General features: G+C 38.4%; 1 protein-coding gene across 3 annotated transcripts in view; it reads left to right on the forward strand.

The window, feature by feature from the left end:
* LOC132636265 (uncharacterized) overlaps nt 1–14,313 on the forward strand; it is a 45,107-nt gene that overhangs the window by 23,520 nt on the left and 7,274 nt on the right. For 2 of the 3 annotated variants that reach the window (XM_060353039.1, XM_060353047.1), the window contains exons 24-37: nt 2,188–2,231; nt 2,309–2,440; nt 2,523–2,654; nt 2,771–2,823; nt 2,916–2,964; nt 3,976–4,034; nt 4,294–4,445; nt 4,549–4,697; nt 8,772–8,900; nt 8,978–9,063; nt 9,158–9,273; nt 9,367–9,479; nt 9,624–9,747; nt 11,305–11,426. In XM_060353039.1, coding sequence (XP_060209022.1) covers nt 2,188–2,231; nt 2,309–2,440; nt 2,523–2,654; nt 2,771–2,823; nt 2,916–2,964; nt 3,976–4,034; nt 4,294–4,445; nt 4,549–4,697; nt 8,772–8,900; nt 8,978–9,063; nt 9,158–9,273; nt 9,367–9,479; nt 9,624–9,747; nt 11,305–11,426 — 1,460 coding nt within the window. The remainder of the gene's footprint in view (nt 1–2,187; nt 2,232–2,308; nt 2,441–2,522; nt 2,655–2,770; nt 2,824–2,915; nt 2,965–3,975; nt 4,035–4,293; nt 4,446–4,548; nt 4,698–8,771; nt 8,901–8,977; nt 9,064–9,157; nt 9,274–9,366; nt 9,480–9,623; nt 9,748–11,304; nt 11,427–14,313) is intronic. The other variant, XM_060353050.1, reaches the window with a different exon arrangement.

Here is a 14,313-nt window from a genome sequence, read left to right on the forward strand (position 1 = left end):
TGGATTATCCCATTGAACTTCAGATAAGCACCATGTTTTTTTTCATGTATTTTGTATCTTTGTCAGTTTACATTTTTTTTTTTTTTTAATCTTAGTGTCAGATTGAGTACAAATCATCTTATGAAATGATTGAAAGCAAGTGAAAACCCCATTTTTGGTCTTTAACAGATTCACCCAAGTCATCCTAGTGCAACAATCAATAAAGGTAACAAACATCGAATTGTGGACAAGGCTGAATCCATCAACATATACCTAAAGTTGGCAATATCTTTCACTTAGACATCTCAACTTAGGGGTGTTCCTATTGACCACTTACACTATCCGAATTTTATACCAATTAGACACTTTTTTCACAATCAACAAACATTTAAAGAGTGCAATGCACTCACCGATGACATGGCAAAAAGACGAATTAAATGAAAACATGTGGAATTTTTGTATAAAATAAAAAAATAAATTTTAAGTTTAGAAAAATAAAACTTTTAGACGCTGCCCCCACCCAAGGCCTCATTTTACTTCTCCTGCCCCTGATCCCTTCCCCCATTCCATTGAGTGGGACACCTTTATACATCAAAATGAATAATCGTAAAAGGAGTAGTACATTTATTATCACTCAAAAGGTAAGAGTTTCTAGCATGCTTTGCCACAAAATGGGGTCTAGGGAGGGTAAAGTGTACGCAGAACTTACCATTACCATGGGAGGTAGGAAAAGTTGTTTCCGATAGTCCCTCAGCGGAAAGAATAGCAAGCTAAATCAGTTTCGGAAAGGAAATAACAGAAATAAAGAAGCCATGGCAAAATACTAAATAAAGCATGATAAAGCAGTCTGAAAAAAGGGACAATAACCTAACTACCAAAAAATCATACGAAAATCTAAGTACAGGACAACAGATAATAACAAAAATCAAAGGATGAGAAACTACAAGAGTAATGTGAAGCGTGACAATGCTCAATCACCTACTACCCTGATTTGTGTCCTCCAAAACCTCCTATCTACGGTCATGTCCTCAGCTGAAACTCGCACCAGAATTAACAATTCAAGAATTAAGGTGAGCAGTAAAGGCAGTACCTGGTTACATGTAATTAGATGTGGTAACAGAAGGTGAGTCAAGTTCGGTTAGGAGTCCGTGAAGATGTTGAATTTTGTCCGAAGACAATGTTTCTCCCGAAGCCGTCTTTTACGTAGTTTAATAAGACTCCAAATCAGAAAATATAATTTCTCAAAACATTAAAAGAGGATTATTTCAAATGAGTCCCTCATGTGACTTATAGGTCACATGGTTGACCGTGGAAGTAGCCACTTATGCTTGCATTAGGTAGGCTGTCTATATCATACCCCTTGGGGTGTGGCCCTTCCCGGACCTGCTAAAGCGGGATGCGCTTTTTTTTTTTTTTCTTCTAGTCCCTCAGAGAAGAAAAAAGGGGAAAAGATCGTCAGACAGATCTTGTCTCGCCGGAACCCTAGGTTCGGTAATCGTAAAATCTTAAACTTGGTGTGTAGGCTGGGAATTGTCAGACGAGCCGAAGCAAGAAAGAATCTCTAAAATATTCCATGAGAAGTAGTCTTTGCGGACAGCTTCAAGGAGGGTGAAAACTTGACCTCTTTTTTGGAAAAAATGAACCCTAATGCTGCAAGTGAGAAAAACACCTCAAAAGGCAGCAATGAGGCCGATACCATGATGAATTTGAGAAAGAAGAAAATGCTTCTTTGTATGTCTACATCCAAGGAAGGGGTATTTATACAAGTGAATCCTAATGTATCAAGGAAAGACAATAAATCACAATAAAGGAAATATTCTATTCCTGTAAATAACGCTAGGAAAAGGAGAAGCAGTCGCGCCATAGGGCTTCCGTTTTCTTGCTCGTTAGTGTTTGTTTTTTGATTTTTGAAAGAAAGGGCATGAGGTTTGAGAGCTGTACGAACAAATGCTTTAATCAGTCACTTTTCGCTAGCCTTAATGAGTGATGAGATAGCGTATAATCCGTGCGATAAGCTAGCAGCATGAATTTTCTACTTCAACAGACTTCTACTTATAGCTTAGCAGTTCTGTTTTTCAAAATGACTTTAGTTTTCTCTTTTTTCTTTCTTCTAAAATATTCTTCAAATATCATGCTAATTGATCAACACAACCGCTTTTCAATTTCATTTTATTGTTAAGTCTAAATTATGATCGTATTTTATAACAGGGGTGGGGCCATTATGGGATGAAGTTATTAGCCACTTTATTGAGGTAATCTATGCCTAAATTTCATAAGATGTTATGGTTGCATTTGTTCTATATTTTCTAATATCTTCATGTTTTTGTAGCTTACTGATAGTTCAAATCAACATGTGAGAACTATTGCACTGAATGCAATGGATCAATCTATTTCTGCTGTTTTAGGATCTAATGAGTTCCAGGAACGTGCACCATCCAAGCTCCAGGGTGCATGCAACGATGTGAGAATTAACCTTCCATTGAGAGGTCATGACTTTTTGCATACGAGGTGATAATAATCCTTATCCTTGACAAACTCTCTAGGTAAAAACTGAGAATATAGAGTTGAGGTTACTGGAGTGTGCTGTTATATCTCCACTGGAAGAGCTATATTCTTCAGCTCAAAACATTGATGTTCGTGCTGGATCTCTGAAAATTCTTCTTCACGTTTTAGAGGTACTGTTATCCAAGTTACTGATGTAGTCCATAACATTGATAAAGAGATGCAGAACTCTCCTTTCCCGATCCTCTCTCACTATTCTTTCTATCTTTTTAATGATATATTCTCTCAGAGACATGGAGAAAAGCTCCATTATAGCTGGCCAAATATTCTTGATTTGTTGAGGTGCTTATCCAGTACTTCGAGTTACTTTTGGTCTTTAGAGCCATAGTTTTTACAGGTAAGAGAACTCTAAAATCGTGGAATTATGCTTTCAGGTCTGTAGCAAACGCTGGCGAGAAGGATCTCATTACTCTTGGATTTCAGGTGACAATCCTAACATTCATCAAACGTGAGGGTGCAAGTGTTCTGGGCCATCTCATGAGATATGCGACCTGGTCAATTTTAGTTCAACCAGCTCCTCCATTTATTTTGCTTAGTGTTTATTGACTCAAGCCAGATCAAGTAGCAAGGCATCCACCATACATGTTATTCTTTTTTCCAATACAAAAAAAAAAAGGAGTTTGATTTAGTCCCTAGGGATTTCATTGAATATCATTAGGAAATATTTTAGTGACCCGGACCATGTTTGCATAAAGTGGATTGTGGATCTTGTGTAGAGGGTTACCAAACAAACGAAATCTTAAGGACAACGTGATATTCCCATTTTTTCCAGATCTTCTCATTCTTTGACTAATTTCTTTTTTCTGCTCCTACATCTTTTAAAGGCATTTTGAGGAAAATTGAAAATCTCAACCCCAAAATGATTCATATTTGGTCTCTACTCTTTCATCATTTCTAAAATGCTTCTTTGAAATAACATGGTTGGTGTACTGGTTTCCCTTTTCATTAATGTTTAGTTTATGTTCAGTGCATATAATCTCGATTATATTGCTGTCGCCCTTACTCGCTTTATTTTGGGTCCGATAAAAGGAGAGGAATAGGGGGCTTTTGATGGAGTTGGGACTACTTTAATTGCTTTTGTTTATAATAGCCTTTTGTTTATAATTGTTTTTGATGCACCAATGAGGTTCCTATCTGCATAGAAAATTTGTTGTATATTTTAGAGAACCATTATTTCGTATAGGTTCTTTACCTTTTAGTATACTTCTTGTATTCAAGAATTTTTCCCACATTAAATAAAATACTTTGTAAAATTAAATGGGTTGGACGGAGTGCTTCCACATAAGTGATGGTGGCTCACTGATGCAACAGTCAGCATTGGCTATGTTATACCTTATTAATGTTTATACTGTAAATGGTGCAACATTCTTGAACGCGAAGCTTTAGTTACGTGTGCATCTTGGATGTGGATTGACTGCCATATTTCTTGCACAGAATCTGCGTGTCATCATGAATGATGCCCTTTCAACAGTGCCTGCTGGCTGCCTTCACGTGTAAGCTACTTTTCTGTTCCTGGACTTTGTCTACTTTTCTTCTCTTAGTTTTTGCAGCATCAATAGCAACATGTGGATAACGTCTGGAAACCATGATCAATTTGCAAGCTGTGGTTTATGTGTTTAAAATGAGAAAAAAGAGAAACTCGATGGAGAGGCTCTCAGATAGCATTAAGAAACAAACTTAAAAAGAGGAATGAGCAAAAAAATCCAAATAGCAGCAAAGTATTATTATTTAATAATGTTATTTCCTTTGCAGATGCATTGATGTGACTGGGGCATATAGTGCTCAGAATACTGAACTGAATATCAGTTTGACAGCAATTGGTCTTTTATGGACTTCCACTGATTTCATCGTTAAGGGGCTTCTTTATAGACAGAATGAAGAAAAAGAATCAGGTAGAACCACAGGTTGTATATAGGCTGTCGGTTCTCTCTCCTATTAAAAGCATGTAATTAGTTCTTTCTTCTTTTCTAACTGCTAGATGAAAACTGGATATTTATCTGCTTCCAGATAGTAATGGAATGAAGGAAGAGCAGGCTCTCACTTTCTCTGGGAAAGTTAATGACCAAGCCCTCCAAATGAATATTGTTGACCGTGACAAATTGCTCTTTTCAGTTTTTTCTTTATTACAAAACCTTGGTGCTGATGAAAGACCAGAGGTATTTATATTTTCTGTGGAATTATGCTTTTCCTGTGGTACAGATTTTGAGCAAATAAGCTGCTACACAACTAATTTATAGGCTTTCAAGACCGTTTCTCTTTAGTTTAGTTGGCTAATAGTTTCTTCTCAATCATTCATAGGTGATTGATCAGAAACCTAGTATGTAATTTCATTGGGCAAGATATGGGGGATACGAATATCTCATTTGCAGAAGGTTTTAAATCATACGAAATCAGCAAAACGGTCACGGGGAATGAAGTGTGGTTTGAATGGGTGGAGAGGAGTTGACAACAGATGTGGCGAGTGACTTTTAGTGCTAAACTAATGCAGTGGATAGTGGGGATTTTAAATATGGCATCAAAGATGCAGGTGGAAGCTGTTGAGATGGGGGATGCAAAATCACTTTGCAGACATATTCTGTTTACTGAAGAATAACAGATATGGGAGGTATGCTAGTATAGTGGCAATCCAAGGTGTTCGTAAATCAATCCTGATAGTGCCAAAGACAACATTCAATGCAGGGTAGCATTAAATATAGAAATTTTATTAATACCAGAAAGGAGAAAATGGACAACAAAACAAAGACAATGGTCAACCCAATGTTGTCAAAAGAGAAAAGCACAAAGAAGCTTTGAAGTCCGTTGGGGCTTTAAGTGCAAATCGCAAATAAAGCGTGGACTTCAATTAAAAAAGGCGCAAATGGAGATTTTTTTTTTTTTTTTACAAAATACATATGTTTAGTCAAAGACTTATAATAATGAGCAGCAACAACAACAACAACAACAACAACAACAAGCCCAGTAGAATCCCACCATGTGGGGTCTGGGGAGGGTAGAGTGTACGCAGACCTAACCCCTACCTTGAAAGGTAGGGCGGCTGTTTCCGAAAGACCCTCGGCTCAAGAGAGGAAAACAAGAGGAAAACCAGACAAAAGGTTAGATAGGGCCAAGCATATCAAAAGCAATATGAAAGCAAGGAATAACAAAAGCGAGGAAGTCGTGGTAGAAAGGAGCATTAACTACCGTAGATAAATAAGATAATCAAAGTACAAAGGCCCAACAAATATAAGCAGAAATCAAATGCAAAAATCAAATGGCAATAAACGAATGAGCAAAACTACAACTACTATGGTGAAAGGATAAGCAACCTAGCCTTCTATCCTAATCGGAGTCCTCCACAAACTCCTATCTAAGGTCATGTCCTCGGTAAGCTGAAACTGTGCCATATCCTGTCTAATCACCTCTCCCCAATACTTCTTTGGCCTCCCTCTACCTCTCCTGAAACCGTCCATAGCCAACCTCTTACACCTCCGCACTTGAGCCTTTGTGCCTCTCCTCTTCACATGCCCAAACCATCTCAGCCTCGCTTCCCGCATCTTGTCCTCCACCGATGCCACTCCCACCTTGTCCCGGATATCTTCATTCCTAATTCTATCCCTCTTAGTGTGCCCACACATCCATCGCAGCATTCGCCGTTTCGCGACTTTCATCTTCTGAACATGAAAGTTCTTGACTGGCCAACACTCTGCCCCGTACAATAAAGTCGGTCTAACCACCACTTTGTAGAACTTGCCTTTAAGTTTCGATGGCACTTTCTTGTCACACAGCACTCCGGAGGCGAGCCTCCATTTCATCCACCCTGCACCAATACGATGTGAAACATCTTCGTCGATATCCCCATCTCCCTGTATAATAGACCCAAGATACTTGAAACTTCCTTTCTTTTGAATGGCCTGGGTACCAAGCCTCAATTCCTCGTCAGCCTCATGCGGTACGCCACTGAACCTGCACTCCAAGTATTCTGTCTTGGTCCTACTCAATTTAAATCCTTTAGATTCCAACGCCTGTCTCCAGCCCTCCAGCTTATCGTTAACTCTGCTGCGAGTCTCGTCAATCAAGACTATGTCATCCGCGAATAACATACACCAAGGCACCTCACCTTGTATTTGTCGCGCCAATTCATCCATCACCAAGGCGAATAGAAACGGGCTAAGAGCTGATCCCTGATGTAACTCCATCAGAACAGGGAAGTGCTCCAAGTCTCCTCCTACCGTCCTTACCCTGGTCTTAGCTCCATCATACATGTCCTTTATCGTTCTAATGTACACCACAGGTACACCTTTAGCCTTTAAGCATCTCCATTGGACCTCTCTTGGCACTTTATCGTAGGCCTTTTCTAGGTCAATGAATATCATGTGCAAGTCCCTCTTCCGCTCCCTATACTGCTCCACCAATCTCCTTATAATATGAATGACTTCTGTAGTCGAGCTCCCCGGCATGAATCCAAACTGGTTCTCTGAAATAGACACACCTCTCCTCACCCTTATTTCCACCACCCTTTCCCATACTTTCATAGTGTGACTTAGCAACTCGATACCTCTATAGTTGCTGCAGTTTTGAATGTCGCCCTTGTTCTTGTACAAGGGAATCATTATATGAGCATGAACAAAGAAATTGAAAAAATAATTTAAGATAAAGTAAAATATCAACTGTTTACTGTGACATCTTCGGGAGACGCTTATTAGCAAGGAAAAGTATGTCTTAGAGCCTTGATGACGACATTGCAGCACACATTAAACAAGGCCAAGCTCTCAACATGTTTTGTGCCTCGCTTTAGGGCTTAAGCTCGCCTTTGACAGCACTGGGTTAACTATAAAATCCTTAAAATTGAGATTTGTCATTTCTGGGACTTCTGATTTATCTGGTGGAGATCTTCTTGGCAGATGCTTAGTGGGTAAGTTTGAGGCTGAATTGTCGGAGATTCCTACCTTGAACGAGGTTCGCAGATGGGTAAGCACAGTCTGGAAAGCAACACATGGGGTGAATGTCTATGTGATGAACGACTTCACGTTTATATTCAAACTACCATCAAGAAAGGTGGCAGAGCACGGGTTTATAACACCATACCACATAATTTTAAGAATAATAGAAACAAACATGGTTTCGTACAAAACCATACATTAATGAACCGCGGGAAACCACCATCCAAACAGGGGGTTAGATTCACAGGCAGAGGAAGACGAAATGAATGCGATCCTTTGGGTTCATAACAACATAATCAGACTGAGTAACTAACTTGGGGTGGATTTTTGGGGCGTGAAAATGTAGCTTTGGCTCTTTTCATAAAAATTAACAGCCGGAGGAAAAAAAAAGGGGGTAGTTGCAGACAAGGCCAGTGTTGCGACACCAAAGTTCAAGGATATCCATGAAGTTAAGGGGTTGGTTTTCACAAGAAATCTAAAGTAAATGGGTCGAGACGCAGTACCAGGGGAAGGGTAGATGAAGATAATCAATGAATATTTAAAATTATTTCATGGAATGTGAGGGCGTTAAATAGAAGGGTAAAAAGGAGCACGGTGAGGAGTCTTATGTCAGAAGTGGAAAGCAGATGTTTACTGCTTTCAAGAAACAAAATCAAAAGGGGATTGTTCCAGAATATCTGAAATTGAAATGGAGAGAATACAAAGACCTTTTAAAGAGCAGGAGGTGTGGCAGATTATTAAACAGTGTACTATTGGTAAGGCTCCAAAGCCAGATGTTTATTCTATGAGATTCTTTCATAAGTTTTAGGAAATAATCAGATAGGACATAATAAATACTATTCATAACTTTCACAGCAGGGGAGTCTTTGAAAAAAGCTTCAATGCTACTTATGTAGCCTTGATCCCAACAAAGAATGGTGTTAAGGGTATACAGGATTTCAGACCCATAAGTCTGATAGGCTCAATTTACAGAATTATTTCCAAGTTATTCACTGAGAGGCTTAAGGAAGTGTTACAAAAATTGGTGGACATACAACAAATGCCATCTCTAATTAAAATCTCTTATGACGTCTCTAAGAATGTTAAGAAAGATGCTAGCGTGCAACTGTTTTTAGGTTTCAATGCAGCTAATTGAAGGTTTCTTTCAGTTGCTGTGACCATGTTAAAGTTATATTATAAAATCACATTTTGGTATCTATTTAAGTAGACGTGAGCTGAAGCTACTCCTAACCGTGATGAAAATTGTGTGGTATTTTGATGCTTTTGTAAGTAGCGGACATAATTATGTGTTTCACCTAATCTATTTTTTAGGTTAGGAACTCTGCTGTTCGGACACTTTTTCAAATTCTTGGCTGCCATGGGCAAAAGCTTTCAAAGAGTATGTGGGAGGATTGTCTATGGAATTATATTTTCCCTACATTAGATCGCTCTTCTCACATGGTAGGTGGAAATGTCTCCAATATATTTTAGGGACTTCCCTGTGGCTTTTCTTGACCAATCAGATATATTTTGCTTAGGCTGCAACATCTTCAAAGACAGAATGGCAAGGAAAAGAACTAGGAACACGTGGAGGAAAAGCAGTTCATATGCTCATACACCATAGGTATGCCAATTTTGGAATGACCATTTACTGTCAATATATTTTTCTATTTGCTTATATTTTGAATCTCTGTTGAGTAAATTAATTGGTTCTGCAGTCGTAACACAGCTCAGAAACAATGGGATGAGACACTTGTGCTTGTACTTGGAGGCATAGCTCGAATTCTACGTTCTTTTTTCCCTTTCTTGAGAAGCTTAGAAAATTTCCAGTCTGGTAATATTCACAATCCTTTTGATTTATAATCATGTTGTCTTTTCCTGGTGAGAACATTTTCAGTGATCATAGAAGAATTCTGTGTTTATGCAGGATGGGAGACTTTGCTTCTCTTTGTAAGAAACAGCATATTTAACGGTAGTAAAGAAGTTGCTCTTGCAGCTGTGAATTGTTTACAGTCCACCATAGTTTCTCATTCTCCAAAGGTAATCATGTGATTCACTGTATTTGTGCATATAACATATCTTCATGCAAATAGAAAGAAGGCTACAGAAGTTATCAGTGTGGTGAATATTACGAAAGACTTATAGGTTTTAGCTTATTTTCAATGAATAATTCCTATGAAGCAGGGAAATTTGCCTATGCCTTACCTGACTTCGGTGCTTGATGTCTATGAGCTTGTGCTGCACAAGTCACCAAACTACAACGGGAATATGGCATACAAGTTGAAGCAGGAGATCTTACACGGTCTTGGTAAGTGTTTTTATGTGTAATAATCGACATTACTCAATAAAGGGCCGTTTTGGAGCTTCCTTATATGAAGTCTAAATAGAAATTTATCTAGATTAGGTCAATCCACTTTGCATTTAGTGTTGTGTTTGATCAAATTGGATGTTAACCAGGACTTTATATGATCTCTATTTGGCAAATTTATTACTCTACGTTTTAATTTAAAAAATACTAGGATGTCAATAGTCATAAATAGCTATAGTTCTATTTTATCTTATAAATGATGTGTCTACTATAATTATATGCATAATAAATCAATAAAATATCAGAATAGTCTTTTCTAGGACCAACTTGAGTTGGTCTTGGAACAAACTTAATCTGGATTAGGCTCTTCTAGGGTCTAAATTGAACCAAACCAGTATTTCAGCGTTTGTCAAACAAGGATTAGGAATAAGATGACACTAAATTAAGATTAGGTAAGTCCTCAGTCGCTGCAATGAACTTGAGCACCAGGAGTTTTAGCTCCCGTTTGGCCATAGATTTTGGGAACATATTTTGAAGATTTGTTTTCAAATCTTTGTTTAGCCATAAAATTTTGACACATTTTGAAAACAGATCTTCAAATCCCAAATTCTGGCTCAAACCTATTTTTGGGCCAAGATCTATGTTTTGGCATTTTCAAAAATATTAAAAACTAGCCCAAACTTTTATATTTTATAAAAATACCCCATCTATTTATGACCCAAGTAATTCTGTCTACCATGTTCTTCCATTAAAGCCGTATCTACCATGTTTCCACAATTAAAGCAATCTCTTCTATAAAGTGAAAGAGCTAAGCTAGTTACTACCGTTGTTTTTTTTTTTTTTCTTTGAGCGGATGGATCTTTATATTGTAATTTGAATTGTAGTAACTAGTAAGTGTGTTATTAGCAATTGTTATTAAAGTATCATGTTATGCATAATTTGGGATTAGCAAGTATGTATGTTTTGTATGGTTGGGTAGTCTTGATAGTTTTTAGAACTTATGTTTATAAGTAATCTCTAATGTTTTCCAAAACAAAAAGTGAAATATGTTTTGAAAAACTAGGGCCAAAACACATTTTCAGAACTTGAAAAATTTCACCCAAACCATGTTTTTCAATTTTTTTTTTTTGGGAATCTATGGCCAAATGCTAGCTTAAGATCACATGAAGTTAGCCACTAAGCAACAGTGTCTATGACACTTAGAAAAATTGTAAAAGAGAAATACTGTAAATAGTATAGTGCATCCTTTAGCCAAGACCAGAAAAGGTGGACAATTGTTTGTGTCCCATGTCAATAATCCCCTGGTTTTTGTATGTCCCCTCGTACAGTAATTCCTTTGTCCTTTATATCTGTAGGTCAGAAAACGTGGAATCCTTATTGTTAGTTCATGAGGTTAAAGTCTTTATTTACTTATTTATATTTATATTCATGCAATCTTTGTAGTGGCTGACTGTTGATATCAGTCTGATCAAGGAGATAGGGAGCATATATGTCATGAAACTGTGACAACTTTTGTAGTCTATCCGTAGCTTGCAATGAGTACCTTTTTATTGGCAGGTGAATTGTATGTTCAAGCACAGGGGATGTTTGATAATGGCACATACCTAAAGCTGCTGTCAGTTGTAGATTCAGGGATTAAACAAGCCAAGGTCGCCAATAGTAACTTTGAAGCTGAATATGTGAGTACTTGCATTTCATGTGATATAATTGTCATGCCCCAAAATCCCCGGGCATTGTGAAAGGAACCCGGCCACCCCCTGATTGAGAGTACCAATCTAAAACAGTAGCAAAATCACCCAAAACCAATTATGACTCCCAACATAGAGAGGATAATATACTTAATCCAATAATAGTATCTGATACAACGCTTATGAAAATAGGTCCAGACTCACACCAAGGCATGAGCATCTAAGAATTTATAAGTACATGACAAGTCTAAAATGGAAAATAGACAAAATATTGAAGAAAACTCCAAGCAGCCACATGACTAAGCGGTTGGCTCAGCACTGAAATCAACAACTCGTATTATCAATCAACTTTGATGCTCGCTAGTGCTCGAATTTGTATTTGCAATAAATGCAGGAAAAGAAAAGGAGTGTGGGGAGTACTCAATAAGTATCATTGGCTCCCAACAAGGTAGCGGCGAGAGTCGTGATATGAAAGTAATCTTTTATCAATAACCTGTAAATATATTATACTCACAATTACTAGTATACAACAACAAGCCCAGTATAATCCCACCATATGGGGTCTGGGGAGGGTAGAGTGTACGCAGACCTAACCCCCACCTTGGAAGGTAGGGCGGCTGTTTCCGAAAGACCCTCGGCTCAAGAGAGGAGAACAAGAGAGGAAAAACAAGACAAAAGGTTAGATAGGATCAAGCATATCGAAAACCAATATGAAATCAAGGAATAACAAAAGCGAGAAAGTCATGTTAGAACAGTCCGAAAGAAAGGAGCATTACTACTATAGATAACTAAGGCCACCAAAGTACAACGGCCCAACAAATATAAGCAGCAATCAAATGCAAAAATCAAATGGCAATAATCAAATGAGCAAAACTACAACTAGTAAGGTGAAAGGATTGGCCACCTAGCCTTCTATCCTAATCTGAGTCCTCCACAACCTCCTATTTAAGGTCATGTCCTCGGTGAGCTGAAACTGTGCCATATCCTGTCTAATCACCTCTCCCCAATACTTTTTTGGCCTCCCTTTGCCTCTCCTGAAATCGTCCATAGCCAACCTCTCACACCTCCGCACTGGGGCATCTGTGTCTCTCCTCTTCACATGCCCAAACCATCTCAGCCTCGCTTCCCGCATCTTGTCCTCCACCGATGCCACTCCCACCTTGTCCCGGATATCTTCATTCCTAATTCTATCCCTCTTAGTGTGCCCACACATCCACTGCAGCATTCGCATTTCCGTGACTTTCATCTTCTGGACGTGAAATTTCTTGACTGGCCAACACTCCGCCCCGTACAATAGGGTCGGTCTAATTACTAGTATGAACATAATAAAACATGTCAATATGCACAGAGTCCAACATATACAACGAGGAAGCATATGACAAATATGCACTTTCACAATAACCGGCATGCCTAATAACCTGCGTGCACACTGTCCTGGGGTCTACCAAGACTAGCGACTCATGAGAGGATCCATTTCACACGTCTGAAACTGAAATCCCGAACATGAATCCACCAGTGTTGTTAGAGGCTCATTTGAGCCGCACTTAAGTGCTGAAGCTCAGAAAAGCTTAGGGAGGGTGCCTCGCCTCGCTTATGTTGCGCCCAAGTGTAGGCAAGGCACTGAGGCGTAAGGTTGCACGGACTCTTCATTTTTGATGCCGAACCCGTCTTGACATGAGACTGGGACAGGTCCGGGTGCGGGATACGTCTCGGATTCAGTCAACCAACTTCGAATACTTTGACCGGAGTCCATGAACAAATGTCGAGGAAAGATTGAGATTTTGATTTCTCAAAATAAAAGATAAAATCGATTTATGACATGGGAAATTGCATGCCCATCTTGGAGAATTAAAGATTTAATTCTACAATAGACATGTATGTTTTCATAGAATATCTTTATAGCTCTATTTTAAGATTTTTTTTTTTTTGAATTTTCTTGGCTGAATCCCAGCATCCGTATCCAAAGGCGAATCTAGGATTTCTAGAACATGGGTTCACCACTAAAAAAAAAAAGAAGGAAAAAATGTATGAAGTGGGAATTGAACCCTAGCCCTCTAGGTAAATAACTCAACCTTCAACCAAGTGCACCACTTAGCTTTCTTGTAACATGTGTTCTAGCAGTTGATATTATACCAATTTTAAAAAATATATACACAAAATACCTAATTTTACGGAAAGACCATGTGTTCATGAGTTCTATATTTAATCTAGCAGTACTGAACAAAAAATAAAATCGACAAATAAGTATATTAGTTGTTAAGGAAAATTCTATAAATGAATTTGTTGCCTTTTTCTTGAATTACATCTATATGTTTTTTCTCCTTTATCGTGCCTTTTTAAGGTAAAACCCAGACTGCGATTGTCTTTGTGCTTAAAGCCCCAATAGACCTGGAGCGCTTTTCGCCGTTGACAGCTCGTAACATCAACATACATACCAACAATGCGCATGACAATCCAGTACAACCATGTAAATCTGCATGAGTACCATAATGTTATTCTAGCATGTACCATATGCATATAACATTATACTAGCATATTATACACACATAATCAATTAATAGATATGACATATCATGCACAACAAAGTAGCAGTAATACAACCTATATCATACCTCGGTGCCTACATATATGCTCGTTACCTCATATTTACAGTAACCCATATACTTATCAATTATCATGTATAAAACAAGTTTTAGTTTTGGGAAAAATCTCCTATTGAGGTTGAAGTCTTAACTTACGTCGGTCCAACCCAAGCTATTCTCCCGAAACAGCTTTTCCATGCCCAATGCCCAATGTCTACCGACCATGAAGGGTGCCCTGGAGATCGGGGAGAAGTTGAGGGCTATGGGAGCCTGGGAGAGTAGTGGGGAGGCGACCG

Source organism: Lycium barbarum, chromosome 1, assembly GCF_019175385.1.
Source record: "Lycium barbarum isolate Lr01 chromosome 1, ASM1917538v2, whole genome shotgun sequence".
NCBI lineage: Eukaryota > Viridiplantae > Streptophyta > Magnoliopsida > Solanales > Solanaceae > Lycium > Lycium barbarum.